Source organism: Lissotriton helveticus, chromosome 2_2 (assembly GCF_964261635.1).
Source record: "Lissotriton helveticus chromosome 2_2, aLisHel1.1, whole genome shotgun sequence".
Taxonomy (NCBI): Eukaryota; Metazoa; Chordata; class Amphibia; order Caudata; family Salamandridae; genus Lissotriton; species Lissotriton helveticus.
This window is the reverse complement of record NC_136060.1, coordinates 340,229,898-340,250,914: the sequence shown is the minus strand read 5'-3', so window position 1 is coordinate 340,250,914 and position 21,017 is coordinate 340,229,898. Positions and strand designations below refer to the sequence as shown.

At 47.4% G+C, this 21,017-nt stretch overlaps 2 protein-coding genes across 2 annotated transcripts in view; both read left to right on the top strand.

Moving 5' to 3' along the window:
* Positions 1–21,017, top strand: part of JAKMIP1 (janus kinase and microtubule interacting protein 1) — a 1,395,482-nt gene that overhangs the window by 841,516 nt on the left and 532,949 nt on the right.
* The window catches only part of LOC144821445 (uncharacterized), a 33,553-nt gene continuing 22,558 nt past the window's right edge, over positions 10,023–21,017 (top strand). The window contains exon 1 of the mRNA XM_078678491.1: positions 10,023–10,182. Within this exon, the coding sequence (XP_078534617.1) occupies positions 10,077–10,182 (106 nt within the window). The 5' untranslated portion in view covers positions 10,023–10,076. The remainder of the gene's footprint in view (positions 10,183–21,017) is intronic.

The window sequence follows — 21,017 nt, the reverse complement described above, 5'->3', positions numbered from 1 at the left end:
TCCATTGAAATAAATCCCAAGTGGGGCTGCTGGCAAGATGCGGTAAATTACCAAATGAGTGTCCTCGTTATGCCTCCAGCACCTTTTCACATACTGCCAAACACCAGTTGGTCCGCTCTGCTCCTGAGTTGAAAAGCAGGGGAACCGCTCCTTTCAGCGGCGTTGCACCTCTCGACCGGACCGGCCGAAATAGATTAAAGTTCACTGTTGCCCAATGCGAGGCGCACTCCGCGTTGGTGAAATATTAGGATCAGGAGAAGGGTGTCAGGCATGACGGCGTCTACAGCTACCTGAAGCGTTTCGGGCATCCGCCCTTCTTCATAGGATACGCTGCTCCCACATATTGCCACCATTTTGGATTTCCAGTGTACTCCCTTTCAATGGGCTTCTAGTCCCATAATGCAGTATTGTAACTCACATGTGTGGTATTGGCTGATTGAATCTGTTTTCCATTAATAGGGAGTACACTGGAAATCCAAAATGGTGGCAATATGTGGGAGCAGCGTATCCTATGAAGAAGGGCGGATGCCCGAAACGCGTCAGGTAGCTGCAGACGCCGTCATGCCTGACACCCTTCTCCTGATCCTAATATTTCACCAACGTGGAGTGCGCCTCGCATTGGACAACAGTGAACTTTAATCTATTTCGGCCGGTCCGGTCGAGAGGTGCACCGCTGCTGAAAGGAGCGGTTCCCCTGCTTTTCAACTCAGGAGCAGAGCGGACCAACTGGTGTTTGGCAGTATGCGAAAAGGTGCTGGAGGCATAACGAGGACACTCATTTGGTAATTTACCGCATCTTGCCAGCAGCCCCACTTGGGATTTATTTCAATGGACTTCCAGTCCCATAATGCAGTATTGTAACTCACCTGTGTGGCATTGGCTGATTGAATCTGTTTTCCATTAAAAGGGAGTACACTGGAAATCCAAAATGGTGGCAATATGTGGGAGCAGCGTATCCTATGAAGAAGGGCGGATGCCTGAAACGCGTCAGGTAACTGCAGACGCCGTCATGCCTGACACCCTTCTCCTGATCCTAATATTTCACCAACGTGGAGTGCGCCTCGCATTGGGCAACAGTGAACTTTAATCTATTTCGGCCGGTCCGGTTGAGAGGTGCACCGCCGCTGAAAGGAGCAGCTCCCCTGCTTTTTAACTCAGGAGCAGAGCGGACCAACTGGTGTTTGGCAGTATGTGAAAAGGTGCTGGAGGCATAACGAGGACACTCATTTGGTAATTTACCGCATCTTGCCAGCAGCCCCACTTGGGATTTATTTCAATGGACTTCCAGTCCCATAATGCAGTATTGTAACTCACCTGTGTGGCATTGGCTGATTGAATCTGTTTTCCATTAAAAGGGAGTACACTGGAAATCCAAAATGGTGGCAATATGTGGGAGCAGCGTATCCTATGAAGAAGGGCGGATGCCCGAAACGCGTCAGGTAGCTGCAGACGCCGTCATGCCTGACACCCTTCTCCTGATCCTAATATTTCACCAACGTGGAGTGCGCCTCACATTGGGCAACAGTGAACTTTAATATATATATATATATATATATATATATATACAATATGCCTGGGCAGTAAATTCTGTTCCGCTTGTGGAATTTGGGGTAATTTCGGATTCGGGGGAGAGCGCGGAATGGCAAAAATTCTGCGGCTTCGCCGAATTTTTTGCTTGTTCGCGCTTTCGAAATGCGTGTTCGCGAGATATTTCTCCCTGAGCACGCAAACAGTTTTGCAAACAGGAAAAAAGCATTGCGAACGGGCAGAACAAGCAATTCTGTGTATTCTCAGAACTTTTGCATGCTTGCAGAGATTTTTTACCGTTTTGCAGAGCTTTGCGTAGCGCGACTATGCAAATTCCGCCCACCCCTAGATGTTGGTGCCGTTGGTACCTCTCGGGCAACTTTCTATTTTCTAAGGGTATTTTTCCAGTGTACCCTTGGTTGTCACTTCTTAACTTTTTCATGTATTTCTATGTGCTGTGAGCTCACACGAGGGGGCAAGAATGCGGGGTCTCCCTGCAGCGGTTTCTGGGGATTATCCCAGGTCCCTCCCTCTCTCTCTCCCCCCTCATGGGGGATCGCTTTGGGCGTGTTCGGCTTGCCGGTGGCCCTTGGTCGTTGATCCTAGGGATATGTTTGCCTGGTTGGCTACCTGGTGCTGTGCCCGTCTTCTCAGTTGAAGGGCACATGCTTTAATTGTTACACTTCATCAAGCTATGCATTGTGTGGTGTGGTTCGCACAGTAAACAATGTCTGTTTTGTGTATTATTGTATTTCACATCCTTGTATCTCCTGGTAGTCATTATTTGTATGTCTTGATATGATGCCCTCTGCCCTGACATGTCATTTGTTGTTCCGCTTGTGTGTTCTGACTCTGTCATCATGGTTAAGTCCCTTCACTGGACCTTTGTCTCTTACAGATCCTGGAATCCTATACTCCCTTCCCCTCCTTTCATAGTAGTTTGTGGCATTCTGCCAATATGCACTGACCTTTCTGGTTCTGTGTTTTTGCTTCATCCCTTTCTGGCCGACAGTGGTCTCGTGCTGTCCTCTGACGGATTGTGTTACCTTGCTTCCCTTTCTCATGCTACTGCCCTGAACTTCATGGTCTGGTAATGCTGAGCTTTATGGGCCTGACATTGCGGCTTCCACCTTGTTTTAGTCTATGTTCTTGACGGACTACTTCCTTTGGGAACTTGGTGGGGTTCGGTTGCAGACCCTCCTCCAATGGTGTAGAGCTTTGGTATCTATTCTAAGTTAAGGAATCTGCAGCTAGATGTCTCTATCAGATGAACGAGTTACATACCTTTGGTAACGATGTATCTGGTAGAGACACAGTCTAGCCGCAAATTCTTTAATGCCTGCCCATCCTCCCCGTTCTGCAAGGACCTTTCCAGGTGGGGTTCACCCACCTTGCCTCCTTATAGGTTGTGTTGTTCTTCCTGCGGGGTGCTCTAGTTCACCTACCTCTGGGGCAGGGGATGTCATTCTGTTTTGGGCACATTGGCTCCCCGCCCATTCTTGTTTTTGGGTGGCTAGGTTATGTGCTTTTCAATGCTTTTCCACCTGAATTCTTCCGGCGTGGAGTTTCTCATGTTTTCTTTCACTCCCTCCGCCCTCGTCTGTTTCTCCCCATTTCTTTGGGCTCTCCTTGCCTATGCTGCAGTCGGTTGGGTTGAGGTACTATTTGACTATGCTACGATTCATAGATCATTGTGGGGGGGGTGTTGACCATTCTATGTGGTTGTTCACTCCTGGTCACTTGCCTTGGGTCATGTTGTTCCAGTCTTGTGGTCCTTTTCAGTGACATCCTGTGGTTACGGTTTGTCTTTCCTGCAGTTTCATCCTGTGGTTGCGAATTGCCTTTAATTTGTCATGTCATTCATTTCCACTGCCGTTGCCTCTTGGGGGGCGCGACTCTTCGCTTTGGTGCGACTTTTCCTGGGGCAGGTGCTCTGTTCGCTTCCTTCAGTCCCTTCAAGTGTTGTTGAGTCCCTTTTTTCAACATGGTGTTGTTTCTCAGAATTCTGCAATGGATCGCACTCCGCTAGCCCCTCCTCCGGGTCGCCCCTAAGCACTCTGGTATTTGAAGTGCGTGTAGTTCGAAGAATAAAAGTCAAGTTCATAAGTGGTTCACCAAAGTTGGTGCGAGTAGGTACTCGTTGTTCCCAAAATCTCTAGACCCAAGACATGGCTCGGGTTTCGGGATAGTTTCCCTCATCAGTAGAGAACAAGTATGGGGTGGATGAGAAGGCCGCCAAGTAACAGTCACAGGCCTCGATGCCTCTCTGGCTCGCAGGGCGTCTCCAGAAGCTCGTCAGCTTGGCGCTCAAGGGAGCGATAAGTAGAATTCTGCAATGGATCGCACTCCGCTAGCCCCTCCTCCGGGTCGCCCCTAAGCACTCTGGTATTTGAAGTGCGTGTAGTTCGAAGAATAAAAGTCAAGTTCATAAGTGGTTCACCAAAGTTGGTGCGAGTAGGTACTCGTTGTTTCTCATTCTATGATTTCTTATCATTGTTGTTTCACAGGGTTTTGCTCCTTTTTTGGCACACTGTTCCTATACTCTCACAGTTTTTACAGTGGCTCCGTGTTGTGGCGCGGAAAAGTTTCACAGTAGAAAACTGACATCTGCACGACTAGGGGGACTTATATGGCTCCATTGACGTCAATTCCGTGGACGACATCAGGAAGGAGCCGGGCCACGCCGCCCCCGGCGTGCAGAGATACTGCTAGGGAAAAAGTTTTCCGAATCCAGTCTGACACCTGGGGATATTCTAATTTAAGGAATCTGTGGCTAGACTTTGTCTCTACCAGATACATTGTTACCAAAGGTAAGTAACTCGTTCATCAAGATGGAAGTTGAAGTCACTAACGTAAGGAATAGCGAGAATTAGTGAAAAAAAAGAGGGGAATAGTTAGTGAGGAGATATTAATTGAAATAGAGGTTGAGTGAGTGTGTGAGATAGAAAGAGAGAAGGTAGAAGAGTAGAGACAGAAAAAAAGAGTAGTATAACAAAAACAGCAAAAGAGTAGGTGGAAATGCCAATAGGATTATCGGAAAGAGACAGAGGAGAGAAAGTGGAGGAAGAGAAAGGGCGATAGAGGAAGTGAGAAAGAGAAAGAAATGAATATTAAGGATATTGTGAATTGTATGAAAATATATGAAAAATAGGGAGAAAAGAAAAGTAGTGGAGGGAAGAATGTGAAAAGTTGTTGTGAAACAAATTGTGAACATATTGTTTCAAAAGAAATTTGTGTGGCGTTATCACTGTGTTACTGTGAGTGTTGGTACAAATACTTTATACATTGCCTTTTGGGATAAGCCTTTCTGCTTGTGCCAAGCTACCAAGGGGGGGAGCAGGGGTTATCTAAAGTATGTATCCCCCTTACCCTGACCAGAAGCAATTTTCCCTATTTGGGCAAAGGTACCTACCTCTGCCAATCAGAGACCCCCATTTCCAACAGCTCGACTGTGAGGATCAGTTTGGCCCCAGCCTCTTGCTAATCTCATGTGTGCTCAAAATACTAGGATTGTTCTCTGACATGTCCAGGAGGAGTGCAGACACCATGCCTTCATTTGTTTGACAGTGGACTACTATCCCTGTGGTGGGTGTGGCATGTAAAATGGTTAAGGCATAATACTTTATTTTATTAATCAGTAGTTGTGCCAAGATCTTTTTATCTGTGCCACTGGAGTGGTGGTCTACTGACCCACACATGTAAAGTTCTGCTTTTATGCATGAACCTGGATCCTAGCACTAACATCCCATGTGTATGTTATGTGCGGATGTATGCATGTATTGCTACATGTTTTGTGTGTATAAGTAAACCAGAATGGAGGTTGGTTCCATTTTGTAAGCCTTTGCCTGTTCCTGTCCACAAGATGGAGGCGTGGTTGTCTTCCCAGACAGTGTTCTGCCAGGTTGAAATGGCAGTTTGAAACTGTACGCATACAGGCTGCAATGGCAGGCCTGAGATATGTTTAAAGTGCTACTTATGTGGGTGGCACAATCAGTGCTGCAAGCCCGCTAGCAGCATTTCATTTTCAAGAGATGGACACATGTAGTGTCACTTTACATGGGACTGACAAGTAAAATAAATATGCGAATTGGATATAAGCCAATTCCTTCCTGTCTTAAGGGGAGAGCACAAGCACTGTAGCACTGGTGATCATTGGTAAAGTGTGCAGAGTCCTAAAGCTGGTAAAACCAAAAAACAAAGTCAGGCAAAAGAGGACTTTTTAAGGCAAAAAGTTAGGGGAAAACCAGGATGCCAGGTCTAACATATGTCCTTATCTGTTCCAGAACAAAGTGGCCAATAACAGCAGCCTCCTTTGGTGCACCAACCACACCTGCTAGGCTGAATTCAGCCCAGGGGACTTCGAATAAAAAGAGGCTGGAGGGACTGAGCTGAAATCAGATTATGCCTAAGTGATGGAGCCATCCCCTGTCACTCAGCATGCTCCTTGCGCCTCATCAAGAGGGGAACTGGTTCCTGTTCGACCACTATGGCTTCACAAACTTGTTTATCTCAGCCCCAGCTCCCTCCACCACCAAGGTCGAATGAATTCATGCAAACAGTTCAGGACAACGTTAACTTCCAAACAAATCAGTTCAGCTGGCACAGATCTCTCCAGCCAGAGTCCTCAGTGTCCCCCTTCTGAGGGCTCACTAGGCTGCTGAGACAGGCCACTGCAGGAGTGGCATGAGGACCTTTATCATCGTATCTGTGATCTTCGGGCCACAGACTCGCAGGACAAGATGCTTAGTAAGCATCACAGCCAGACCCAGCAACAGCTGCTCTGCAGTTAAACAAGGAGCACAGAAAGCCCCTTCATTTATTATCAGAAACATTTAATGGATTTTTCAATCTATAACCTAAGGACAGGAATCCCAATCTGTTTATGCCTTGAGTGCTTTTTTCATCATGTTGGTGAAACCTGTTGGGTAAACCCGGTCTCTTTCCTTAGCCACAAACATTTCGTATTATGGCCCACATGCATCATTGTTGGTATTTGCGATTCCTAAATTGCGAAAATTAAGGAATCGCAATTTAGAAATCGCAAATACCTATGCATTAAAAATTCGCAAATATTTTTGCGATTTCTTATTTTTCCTTATTTGCGATTCCCAATTTTGCGAATCGCAACTCAGGAATCCCTTTACATTGATTCCTATGGGCCTAGAGGCCCATAGGAATCAATGGGAAGGTATTCTCATTTTGCAATTCGCAATTAAGGAATCGCAAAATGAGAATGCAATTTCAAGGGTGCAGGGGGGTCCAAAGGACCCCCCTGCACCCCTGAAATGTAACATAAAGTCAATTTTTCACACATACATGCCCCAAGGGCATGTGTTTGTGTAAAATGAAAGTTTCAAAAATGCACATTTGTGCATATTTGAAACTTTTAGCAAATTACCATGAAGGTTGACTTCATGGTAATTTATCACTTCTAATTTGCGAATTCGCAATTTTTTTTAAATGATGCATTGCATTTAAGAAATTGCAAAATTGCGATTTCTTAAATGCAATCGCAATTTAAGAAATCGCAAAAAAATTGCGATTTCTTAAATTGCGGGGAAAAAAAACTTGATGCATCTCAAAAATTGGATTTGCATTCGCAAACGGCCGAATTGTGCAATTCGCACCGTTTGCGAATGCAAAAACCAATGATGCATGTGCCCCTAAATGTATTAACCCCTACTTTCTTCTCAGGGCACTATGATCATAGGCACAGGGATGCGCTGTACAATGCAGATCTGTAGCATGCCCGCGCGCTTCGCATTGGCCTCATTTTAGAGGTCCCCAATGGATGCTTTAGCTTGTGGAACAGACGTGCCACATTTTTGCTTTGACTGTAGCCGCAGCAGCCGGAGGAGTAGGAGGCAGAGGACATGCCGCAAGCGGGACGCAGGGCGCTGAAGCCGTTTTGCCATTTGCTCCCTCGTCTCCCTCGATTCCCTCAGCCTCGGCACCAGCCCCAGCCCCCCGCTGATCACTCCCCATCTTGGGTTGAGTAAAGACGACTGAGGCGGGGGGGTAAATGGGCCGCATGCAAGACGTGAGGTGAGGCTGCGGGAGGCTGCAGGGGGAGCGTACTCAAGAGCAGGCTCAGTGGTGGATTACTGTGGCAGGCCGGTGTGTCAGCTCGGCGGTCCTGTGCAGTCCTGTACCTGTGTTTGCGTCTGTGTTCCCTACTTTGTTACTCCGTTCCTGGTTTTGCGCTGCCCAACATGCTGCCTCATTGCCACACTGCCAGACCGTCCACCGCTAAAACTTTTGAAAAAGCAAAAAGGGAAATAATCTCCAAAACTTGATTTTTGAAAAACTTAGAAAAACTTGGACCCACTTGTGAATGACTGCTCCACTAGAGGAGGCACTGGTAGCTGCAGCACAGGAAAACCAAAACAAACAACAACAAAAAAAGCAAACCCCTAAGTGGCAACAGGGAGCAGTGAACCAGCTCGGGTATTTGCTGGTTTCGGAAGGGAAAACCGAGCAGGCAAGAAGTGGGTTGGTTTGAGTACTATCATCCTCACCATTTGTGCTGAAAAAACTGCTAAAAGGCTGCCAAAGCTAAAAGCAAAAGCCAAAAGCAAAAACTGAAACTTACATACATTAACAGACACCAAACTTATCTAAGAATACAAAATCACTAAAAAATCACTAACAAAAGAGAAGACGCACATAGTCTATTGCTGGAGGTGGCTGTTTCCAGCACAAGTTCAGCTCAAGTACAGCTAAAGATCATCTGCCGAAACCCGAAATATATACAACTGACATATCAAAAAAGCAGAACAAAAGAGCAAAGGTGAAATGAAAAAGTAAGGGGGTCATTACAACCCAGTATAAAGAAAAAAGGATAAGGTATCGGCAAAAAGGAGAAAAAGGCGCAGTAAGGGCAACAGAAATGCACTCAGGCAGAAACTGAGCCGCTCAGGAACAGGACCATGATCAGGACCATGCCTGGACGGTTATCAGCTTATATGGGAAAAGGAAGCCTCAGGAATATTTATCAGCCTATTTCTCACCTACCCTAAAACATCAATTTATGAGGCTGTGTCTTGGCATGTGGGAAACAAAAGACTTAATCCCAGCATGGAAAGATAAAAGTGATAACCGAGACTGCAGACTTTGTGGATACAAATATGAATCTATTCAACATATTTTTTGTGTATGCCCAAAGTTACTAAAAGAACGGAAGTCACTAATAAAAGCACTACTGAACAGAATGAACACACGAACGTGTAGAGAAGCTGTAATCACCTGGCTCAAGGGGGCCTCAATACCCTTAGTGTGCAGGGGGAGTGAAACTTTTAAATGTGTATTTAAAGGAAATTGGCTGAAACTCTGTGGAGATCGAAATAGACTGTCACAAACACATGAACTTCCAAATATTAATTGTAAACGAAATTTTAAATAATTGATGCACAGAAGTATTTTGTAGACCAACTATGTAAAAATTCGACAAATGATTTTACGTGTTTATATAAGTATTCAGTAGTATTATTTAAATGTCATTGGTGTATTGGTTTTTGTTTTTAAAAGACCGATCACTTACATTTTTTACACTCGGTGTTGTGGCGTGTGAGGAGCTAACTGTACAAAAATAGTGAGGATTGCTGGATAATTGGGCACTTTATAGCTTTTGCAATTCGTCACTTTCTCTCAATTGGCTGTTTTGATTGCAGAATAATTCAGGAGCCAATTTCAATTGAAACAATCCTGATGTTTAATCGTTTTTTTTCTCAAATTACTTGTATGATTCTAGTACAGAACATCTTGTGCAGAAATGAAACATAATAATTCAGATAACCCTGAAAAGATATGCTTATTTCTAAAACGTATGATTACAATTTCAGTTTTTATCCTGAGTGGTGGTTTCACACACCTTAGAATCCTGAGGTCGTTTTTTCTTCTCTTCTTTGACTTAGCAAGGGACTGGGGACTTCTGGGAACGAGCCACCTTTGCTCTGGAGGCCCTGCTGTAGGTTCTCTTCGTGTTTACGGTACTTACAGGACACGCCAGGTTACTGTTGCTAGCTCTGCCGAGCAATCATGAGAGCCCAGGGACCGGTGAACGTGTGCCAGGCAGCTGGCACACGAGCAGGTGCCAGGTGAGGCCTGGGCGGAGCCAGAGTGGTCGGAGACGTGGCGCAATCAGCGCTGGCCATCCTTCAGGGCTCGGGCCTCTCATCAGGAGTATCCGTCTTCAGATAGCCACCAAGGCCACTCGGCGACTGCACTGACCCTCAGACGCACTCCATCGTGGGCTAAGTGGCATCCTTGTCTGATTGCTTCTCTCCTCTCTCGCAGCTGCTTTCAGTCACTTGTCTGCCTCACATCTGGCACTGAAGACAATGGGTGTGTTGTGTAACACAATGACTCACACCAGTGAATGAAGAAGGGGAAAAAACCAAAAAAAAAGCCGGTGCTTGATGATTGGGCCAGATTGCTCGCCTGCTTCGGGGGTGCTGAAGTAGCCTGAAGATTAGTCCGTCGATACGTAAGCATAACTAAATAGAATCTACCACCCATCACCGCCGACGCGGGAGCCTCGCACTGGCACCATGGAGTACGTGCTGCTCGTTTTATATTTCTCTTTCTTCATCTGCCTCTGTGCCCTGGTCTGCTTTTACTTTTCTGGCTGCCAAGAAATGACCTATAAACACGAAGGTAAGACGTCTGTTGTTTGTTGGGTATTTTGCAGTATGTGCAACTGATGTGGTCGTCTCATCTTTTTAATGTCTCTTTTTTCCACCTTCACATTCGCCAGCCTGATTTACCCTCTTCCTCCATCCAGACACAGCCAGCTCCATTCTTATCGCCTCCGCCACTCGTTGCTTACATCTGTGTTCCAAAGCCCAAAAAATGATTTGTGGTCCATAAATAATATTGTGCCAAATGAAAACTCTGTTGCATCACGCTGCAGGCGGTCAGCATGTTTTCTAAAGCCAACTGCCGACATGAAATTCACAGAAAAGGCTTCCCAGCAGTTGTAGTCCATTTTACCGCCTGCTCCTCCCTACAAGTGGGTATTATTGTCCGTGTTTATGCATTGATTGCCCGCATTATTGGCAGGCTTTACGAGAATTATTTCAACTTAGCGACGGACTAATTCTGAATACTGGAAAGGAAGCCGAGTATTTTATTTGTTGCGAATAAAATCCGTGCAGCTCATCATTACCAGTGGATAACATGTGAGTCCGTGGCTGGGTCGCACACGGGAGTTGTTTTAGTGCTGTGCAGTCAGATCCCTGCGGCACTGCGAACCTCGTGCTGTTTTGAATGTACCATGCACGCTTGTAGCCTATTTTAGCGCCTTGGTTACTTACCTGGGCTCCAGTTGGGAACTGAGGGCCTGTTATTGCTGTGAGTGCAAGAATAAGACTTAATGCGTACACACAAAGCAAAACCAAAGGGGATGATGGACGGAGTGTTGAACATTGCAAGCACTCACCCCCAGTCAACTGATCTGGGTTTAATCCATCATCATTCTTTATCTCACTCCACCACCCCAGTTCAGACATGGCCATATGCAAGCATGCTGCCTGCACTTTTCAGAGGGGAAAGTGATCCCCTTGCAGGCAGTTGCAGTGCCCACCTGCAAGGGGATGTCTGGGAGGTCCATGCGTCCCCTTCCCCCCCTTTACCCCCTCCCTCGCCCCCCAGAGGGCTGCCCTTAGGAGGCGTACTGAAAGTGCACCACCATTTTATAGTGGCATATTTGCCTCTGCACCCTCATTTTTAATACAGCGCAAGCACAGAGGCAAAGTGAATCACTCATTTTCATGGGGCCACAACCCCACGCAAATGAGGGAACACCTTTCATGAAAGCATTGGTGCTACTTGTGTGCAACTGCTGTCAGTATTTCAGAAGGGGATGCAAAAGCGTCTACAGCCCCTTCTGTAATACCCTTGTGCAGCGAGGGCGCAGAAAGTGTGTTCACACTCTCGTTATGCCTCTGGGGCAAAGTGTATAATGCAGCATCAGGTTTCGTTACTATGAGCTCCAGGGTCCGTATTACCATTAAAGCGCACCTTCCTTGTTTGCGCCACAGCGCACCTTAAAACAGGTGCTCTGGGCACAAACAAGGAAAGTATGTCCTATTATGGTCAATGCACTGCTGTCAGTGAGTGACTGGTCACGCCTGCAAGGGGATGTCTGGGGGTCCATGGGACCCCCTATCTCCCCACCAGAGATCTGCATTTAGGATGCGCCACTTTCAGTGTGCCTTCTAAGGGCATGTTTGCCTCAGTGCCTGCATTCATACGGGGCGGGCGCAGAGACAGAGGGATACCCTCATTCCCCCATGCAAATGAGGGAACACTCTCCAATGATTGCGCTGGTACTACATGTGCGCCCGCACTATCTGTATTACGCAGGGGGCCACACAAGCATCTGCATCCCCTTCTGTAATACCAAAGTGCCCCAGGGTTAAGCAAAGCGGAGGCACTTGCCCGTTGCACCCCCGGTGCACTCTCTGTGATACAACTCCAGGTAGTACACATCTCAACAGTAAATGCATTAGTGACCAGAGATATATCCCTATGTTCTGGTGAGGTGAAGGAATACAGATTGGCCTATGTGCGTATTTGAAAAGTTTCGGGTGCTGGGAGGAGGAAGGAGAAAAGGAGGGTCTTAAGTTCTTTCTGAATGTCAGGAGTGTGGCCAAGCTTCAGGTGGAAGGGGGTCGTTCTAGGATTCATGCTGTCATGTGGGTGCAGTGAAAAAAGTAAGTGTTTCTTCCCGGTTTCGGCTTTGTTGGTGCCAATGGCCTTGTAGCTGCTGCAACCATACTGTGGCAATCAAAATGGGAAAGGACACTGGTATCTACTATAACCATTGGTTATAATTGACAACCCTCATAGACGCTTAGATTATTACGATGCGGTGTATCTTTTTATCCGCCCCTTATCTAGCGTCATGGCCTAGTCATTGGGTAGTCAACTGACGTGCTGTATGCCTGCCTCACCCGAGGCAACCTCTGGTAAGAGTAGAAGTGTCCAGGAATTTTTTTTGGGACACCATCAGAGGAATGGTGTTTTGAGCAGTCAAAAAGAGTAAGTTGAAAAAATTAAAAAACAGTGTCACACCGAAACCAAAATTTATTTTAAAGAGGTGGGCACAGATGATTAAAAATATTTGGGTATATTAGATAATCGAGTTACTGGATAATCATATATCTCTTATGGGTTGGTCGACATGTTTCAGCTCACCTGGGCCCAGCCGGGTCTATGGAGCTTTCGTCAGGACAAAATGGTGGGCAGAGTCAGCACTAGGAGCTAAGAGACTCCTAAACGTGGCACGGACCACTTCTTTAATGCGACTCTCTACATCCCTGATGAGAAGAAATTCACTTAAAACGAAGAAATTTCAGTATGAGAGTTCCATACAATATTTGAAAACTACACAAGTTGTGTGAGTACAATTCCCCCCCCCCCCCATTTTGTCCTGACGAAAGCTCCATAGACCCGGCTGGGCCCAGGTGAGCTGAAACATGTCGACCAACCCATAAGAGACATATGATAATCCAGTAACTCGATTATCTAATATACCCAAATATTTGTAATCATCAGTGCCCACCTCTTTAAAATAAATTTTGGTTTCGGTGTGACACTGTTTTTTAATTTTTTCAACTTACTCTTTTTGACTGCTCAAAACATTAGGACCCGGACCCCCCAGTATTGTCCCCACCTCCCTCTATCTGACATTAACATGCAAGCCCACAATGAAATCACCATGAGATTTACGTGGGATAAAAAACGGCCATGTTTATTCACAAACAATGCATAAACATGACAAGCAATTTACATGCATAACTGATATTTCAAAATCACACTTTTAATAACGACTTGATGATGGTTCTTCTCATGTCCTCCGGCACCAAGGGAGGAGCCCCATCTGGTTCGCATCTCGCAACTGGGTATCCTACGCCAGGTGCCGCGCACCTGCCCCTTAGAGTGGTGGGCCCCAACCTCTGATCCTTGTCCGCCATTACCAGGGCCCACCCCTCGACCACCAGGCTGCCCAGGGACCCAGGAGGCTCGAAATCTGTCGCCCTAGCCTCCCCAGCCGGTGGTAACTTCCTCCCAGCGGAGAGCTTACCATATCCCCCCTCGGTGCTGGCCAATGGAGTACGCAAGGCGGACTCCCGTCCATTGTGTTAGTCACTGTTACTGATCGCAGGTCTCTTTACCGCCATAAGGGTGGCCAAGGCCCTCAGGTCTGACACCCTCCCCACCTGCGCTCAGAGTAACCGACCAAAGTTCTTTGATAAAATTATCTGTGCCCAAATCAGATAGCTGTACACCATCGTGGTGATACCCTGAGATCATCTGGTCATGGCAATAACGCAAGTGGCCCTTCACTGAGCACAACCTTGCCAATTCTCAATAAACTTTTTATCCTAGACGTCCACTATCTTCCTCAGCAAGATTCTACTCTTCCAGCACGAAGTGCCTTCTAGCTCGCATCTTCCTTGCTGAGCATCTGCGCAAGGTGCAACACCCCTGCGCCTATGAGGATTGGGCCCCAAACGTCTGATCCTTGTCCGCCTTCCCCAGGGGCCCGCCCTCAGACCACCATGCTGCCCAGGGACCCAGGAGGCTCGTAACCTGTCGCCCTCACCTCCCCAGCCAGGGCCATCTTTACAGTGGAGAGCTTACCGTCTCCCCCCTCTTCCAGCACGAAGTGCCTTCTAGCTCGCATCTTCCCTGCTGAGCATACGCGCAAGGTGCAACACCCCTGCGCCTATGAGGATTGGGCCCCAAATGTCTGATCCTTGTCCGCCTTCCCCAGGGGCCCGCCCTCAGACCACCAGGCTGCCCAGGGACCCAGGAGACTCGTAACTAGTCGCCCGAGCCTCCCCAGCCGGGGCCATATTTACAGTAGAGAGCTTACCGTCTCCCCCCTCATCTGGATGAAAGAACCCAACCCTCTAGGTCAAGCATTCGTACCAGTGCCTGATCACCGGATTCCATCCCTGCAATAAATTACCTCACCGGATAGTTCAGTGTAGAATGAGACACGAGCGGCCCTTCGCTGAGCACAACCCGGGCCATTCCTTGCAATACCTCACCTCACCCGCAATCCTTCGGTACAGAACGTGACGCGAGCGGCCCTCCGCTGAGCACAACCCGGCCCAATTCCTTCTTGAGCCGTCTCCCCAAGACATTCCAGGCTCACGGCCATGATCCGGAGCCCTTCGCCCCGCGTTGTATCATGTCTGACATTCTATTGCTCGCCTGCCAACAGGAGAGTGCCCCCCGTACCCCTACCCTCTCGGTAGGGCAACCTAATGCATAGGAGGGAAACGGAAAATTAGGCGCCGACATGACCAAATTGCACGCATCATTTAACAGCCACCCAGGCTGAATATGAAGTATTGGCTGAGTGAGTGCCCAAAGTATTCATTGTACATGACATGCAGACCAAGCGCTCTCCCTGTCTGGGAGTTTCCCGTCCTGCCTTTCTTTATTTTAATATCACAGTCGAGGATGAAATGATGCTGGCTGCTTGTAAACATTGTATCTGCGGAAGGGATAAGTAATAATACCTCACACTGCCTATGAGGACGGTGCACTTGTGGATGGCCTATCACCTTCTGATTAAGCTTTAAAAAGGACAACCAAAAGCAGCATCGTAGGCTCTGTGATGCCAATGTACAATGGTTGGGGTGATGCTAGGAGCCCTGAACCTTTTCATTGTATCTACAAAAGAGGTGTGTTATAACACACCACGCTGTGCTTGTGAGGACAGTGTGATAATAGATTAAACTTAAAATTTGCCAACTGTCCTGTAAACGTTTTATTATGTCTGTAGAAGGACTTATAAATAAACATCACCCAGCGCTTGAGAGGAGAGAGAGAGAGATCAGGTCTGCTGATTGAACTGTAACGAGGACATGTAAAATCACCCCCATGGGCACGTGAGGCCTGTGTACAATGCCTGGGGTGAGGTGAGTGTTTCTGTAAAGTTCGCACTGCATCTCTAGAAGAGCCATGTAATAACTTATGACTTTGCGCTTGAGGAGCGTGTGATCTCAATATGGTCTGTATCCTTCTGATTAAACTGACTGGCATCACCGTGGGATGTGTATTCCCCTTGGGCTCATGAGACCAGTGTCCAATAGCTGCAGTGATATTAGAAGCTGTGCAAACCATCCATTCTATCTGTAGAAGAGACATGTAAAACACCACCTTGCGTTGATCAGGACAGCGTGAGCCTATATAGTCTGTACCCAGATTACCCCGAAATGCATAGGGCAAGGTTCAAACCAGTAGAATACATTGAATGGTAATATGTTGTTTGTTCCGTTCGAATATGGGAATATCTGAACATTAAATGAATCATGAATGAAAATTATGTTATGAATGCGTTTTGTTCAAATGTAGTGAAAATATTGGTTTATATTATTGATGAACATTGTGTACTGTACAAAGGTAACATTGCCATAGCAGTTGCTAAAGTGCACAGTGGTCAGGTCGAATAGACTTGTAGTAGTATGTCCTGTATCACCCAGGGCCTGAGAACACCAGTCTGCCAGGATGGAAGAGATCTTTGAGGAATCTATTCTTCTGATTGTACCATAAATGGGGCATATTCTACTTCCCTGCTTTCGATATGAGACCAGAGTGCCAGGCCCTAGCCTGTAAGGTTCCGATCGTAACCATAGAGGGCGCATGCAATAAACCACACTGTGAGGCTCTAAGGCAACGATGGGAGAGTACTGTAGGACGGCTTATTGCTTTCTAGCAATAACTGTGTAGAGTCCATGTAACATCATGAGTTCCTGTGAGACCAGTGTGCACTCACCAGGATGACCCTAAGTAGCCTCTATCATCCTGTCTGCACCAAAAGAGGGTATATGTTTGAGTAAATCTGTGCTCGGTGAGATTAGTGTACCACAACAGGAGTGGTGTTTGGCGAGTACGCATGTTCACTCCGGTATACACTACCTGCCCAAATTGGCCCCTGTCTTACCCCTAGGCGCAAATGTCCCGCTCTCTTACTTTGCGTGACTGACCTGTATTTAGCCAAGGGACCGCGAGAATTCTACCACTGAACCCACGTGAGTATCTCAGTTCACGCCGCCAAATTGGATTGCTTGCAAACAAAAGACCAGAAAGACACTTGTGAAAAGCGTGCCGGTGTGTTGCAAACCGCGCACAAGGTGTGATGGGCGCAGTCATCTTAATCAAACAATGCCATTACTTCTGCTGTAAATGAATGCTTCGAGGCGCTACCTGACACAATGGCAGGGGAGTGTGGACTGCCATTTGACAGAAGTCTATTCGGTAAGTGCACGGCAGGACTGAAGAAAAGAATTACTGCAAGACAGTCTGTTCCAGGTTCCTCTCCAAAGTGTGTAAAAGTGACAGATATGTTGGTGCTCTCTATGCAGGATGACAGTATAACAGCGAAGCTGTCTACCAGTATCCGGGAACAACGGACGCGCTACTCACACCTGCCTGAGGCATCGGGAGTACTGTCTCTCACCATCCTATTCCCCTAACGGAGCCTGAACTTTGGATGGACCAGCAGGTCCAGTTGATTTAACTCTATACGGAACAGGTTAGAAACATGGCATGCGGGGACAAGCACTCGAACACACACATGACACTTGCAAACAAACTTCGTCCAACGATTCACATGGAAAGGGGGGTCACGCGCAAGTGTGAATCATTTGTTCCGATCCATTAAACAAAAATATTTCGTTAAAGCGTTGGTTTGAAATATCTGCCACGTTATTGCGCGGATGTAATGAGGAGCATCAAGCGCTGCGAATGTAGACGCCTTGCTTTGGTCTGCTCTCATATCTAACCTGATATATCACTCAAGGTCTCTAGCATCATTACACCTTTCCGCAGGGTAACACACAATTTCAACACAACAAAATGACCACACTTTTCTGTCTTCGATTCATTAGGTGGACGCACACACAGCAATTGTTGAATTACAACGTGATACTCTGCCAAGCGCGAAAATCAGCTGTGATGCTGGATAGAGGCCTTTGCATCGTTGACTTTCACGAGGGCAATCCCCGTGCTATTCCTGTGACCTGGAGCTTCCATCTCTTCATCAGCTGCTCTGATCTTTCTCTGACCCATTATACGCACAAGAGGCATGTGAGCTCGCATGGAAGCCACGCCCGTTTGGCCCCGCACACACACTCGCGGTGTGCACCGTTTTCCCGCCATTTACCCACTATGATGGACGGCTCAATCAAGGGACCCCTGCACCCATCGGCGCGACTGCATAGAAACACACGCATGGTCGCTGGGAACATCTCACAACACGATAACAATCTAAACAGCATGTCGGTGAAAATATACACAACAGCGCACAATGCGATCCCTCAAATTGGACTCCCCTACAATGAGCCGCACCCACTGCGCTGCACCACTAAGGGGGTACCACAACACGTTGCCGATAAGCCCTGACAAAAGCGCGCTGCTTTACCTGCGGCTAATGTGCCGCCGCTATTCGCGAATCAAAAAACCAGGGATCCCAATTCACTATTGGGGACGCCCTGTGCTACTGCTCTCCCCCCCTGTGCCCATCCCCAGTTGCACCCGACCCCCCTCGATAGGGAGGTGAGCAGTACGCCCCGAGGAGCCCCGCCGGCAGCCGCAACCCCAGTTTCGCACAGCTCGAGGCCCGCAAAGCAGGGCAAACCCTTAACATTACAACCCTCACCCCTCGGCTGCCCACAGGCCCCCCCGAAGCGCACCCCCCACCTCACCTGCTGGCGACACGGTCCCCTCTTCTTGCAGCTGCCACGCTCGTCCCGCCTCGGAGTTCTCGAAGGTCGGGGTTCCGAAGAAGGGGGGAAGCCAGCATCAGGGCCGACGTGGGGTCAGGGTGACTGGAGTGGTAACAGGGACAGAGACCAAGGCCCCGGGGCTTGGACCCTAAATAGGCCACAGGTCTCCGCCCCCCCACCACTCCGGAAGTGCGTCACCCCCGTGACCCGGAAGTGAAAGGCGGCCGGTTGCCCATTGGACTACCCGGCCGCCCAACCACAAGAGGCCGGAGGCGGGGCCCGGGGGGCCGGATCCTAAGTGCGCGCGTCTCGATTTTCCGCGCTTGGCACATTCCTCTGATGATGTCCCCCAAAAAATTCCTGGACACTTCTACTCTTACCAGAGGTTGCCTCGGGTGAGGCAGGCATACAGCACGTCATTTGACTACCCAATGACTATGCCATGACGCTAGATAAGGGGCGGATAAAAAGATACACCGCATCGTAATAATCTAAGCGTCTATGAGGGTTGTCAATTATAACCAATGGTTATAGTAGATCCCAGTGTCCTTTCCCATTTTGATTGCCACAGTATCGATTCAGGGGAACTGATTGGACGTTAATTCCTCTTCCCTCCCTTTTGATGAATGGCTGCTGCAACCATATTCAAATGTTTTGGGGCCGGACGAGAGAGCGGGGTGTGCTGTCAGTCACCCGACAGGTGGAGCAGGGACTCCCTGGGTGGCCGAGGTCTCTTCCACTGCAGGGACCTGTGTTGCGCAGGAACTTCCACTGCACACCCAGTTATTAACATACCAGGCACACACAGTGGTCCAACTTTAAAAAACACAATGTTTTGAGAGCAGCACATCCTTCTGTAATGAATCTTAGGCCCCCAGGGGAGCACCCCCTTATGCAGAGCGCCCCACCCCCCCACCCACCCTCCGCGCCCCCCCACCCACCCTCCTTTCAGCATCACCCTGATCATTCAGAGGTGTCACCTTGTGGAAATCAGTTAGCCTTGTTATCATACTCCTTAATGAGATGCCGCACAGACGGAAATGCTAATTGCCCGGCCCTTCAGAGAGTGTTTGTATATCTAATTGCTGCTTTGCTTAATGACATATACTCAGTCACCTGCTAATTATGTTGATTTCTAAACTAAAACATGCTCTTCCCAAAGGGGGAAACAAATAAATAACAGAGAGACGGGGATGTGTACATAAATATTATGCTCCTCGGTTCAGATACAACTATGGTTTTATTTTGAGGCGATTGAGAAGAGATCTGAGATCGCACTTGGCCTCACAAAACGATGCAGCTGATGCCAGCTGTAACCACACCTTCTCCCACGGTGTAGAGCGCCTCGGCCCGATCACGTGCTTCCGCTCACTATACGGCGTGAAGCGCTATATAAATGCCACAGTATAGTACAATATAATACTGTGCACAACGATGTAACTGGTCAATCATGGCACTCTGAAGGAGGCACGATGAACGGCATGTCCAGATACTGAAAACTTGCTCGACGATCACCAACACCATGTATTTAAACGGATGATATTTCTCGACCAAAAAAAGGCTTCCTCCAGCGTTTTCCCTATTGTATACACCCAGTGCTATAATTAGAGCCCCTGGAGTTATGCGGTAACTAAGGATCACGTTTATCAACAAGTTTTACTAAATTATGCATCAATAAAAGACAAATGATGTGGATTAATGCATCATATTCAAATCTATGGCAATATTATGTCATTATTTTGACATTTTAAAACATTATTACTGTATGTATTTGACCTCATGTGTACCAGTTGAACATATGAATGTAGCCAGGGCTTTAAGTTGGATGAAAAAACTGAGGGGTCTCTCACAGGGGCGTGGCCAACGTAATTTAAGGCGTGGCTTAAACACGTAGGCAAAACATCTGTGTTTAGCATAGTGTGCGGCCCGACTTGTATTTTACTGTTTCTGAATGATTCATCCAGATTTATGATACAACAAGTAACATTGTAACTACAAGAAGTGAGGACTGTTGGCTTTGTCAATGGTTGTTAGTTGCATAGGATAAATAAGCAGCAACTATGGCTTGTATATAATATTGAAAAAGCTTCCACTTAAAGCCCTGGTGACACCAGGACATTGTTGCTGCTCCCAAGTTTAAAAAAGAGAAGGAAAATCCAGAGAGAAAATGACTCTCTTTAAAGGATTTCCCTTCCCCTACAACGCTCACTTTGCATGAGGTCATGCCGTGACTTCTCCACTAGGAGAAGTGAGCAGTGTGAGCACGTGCACATCGATGTGCCGGCTGTCAATGCAGACCGGAAAAAAACGGACCGTCTGTGCCATGGCACAAAACAGAGCCCGAAACTGAGACCCGTTTCGAGCCCCCCTTTAAAAAACTGCCGGTGCTCAGCACCGATGAGACCCGGCCCTCTTAAAGCCCTGAATGTAGCAATCATAAACTGAAAGTCGACGAGTTAACTTTGGCAAACAGTTTGCCAAAGCGCAGAGGCAGGGGTTGTGCCTTTTTTAGGCACTTGTGATCTGTTTAAGGTCTTCAAATTTCTTACTGAAATCTGCAATTCAAATTAAGCATTAGAGGGTGGATTTTGCCGGGTAAATTCATAACTAAGCAGAAAACGCAGACGCCTCTGTACTTCATAATTCCAGTAGCCATGGATATAATCTTCTTCCTCTGTGCAAGAAGAATCACCTTGGCAACCAATTAGATATAGCACTTACAATATAAACACGTTTGTAATA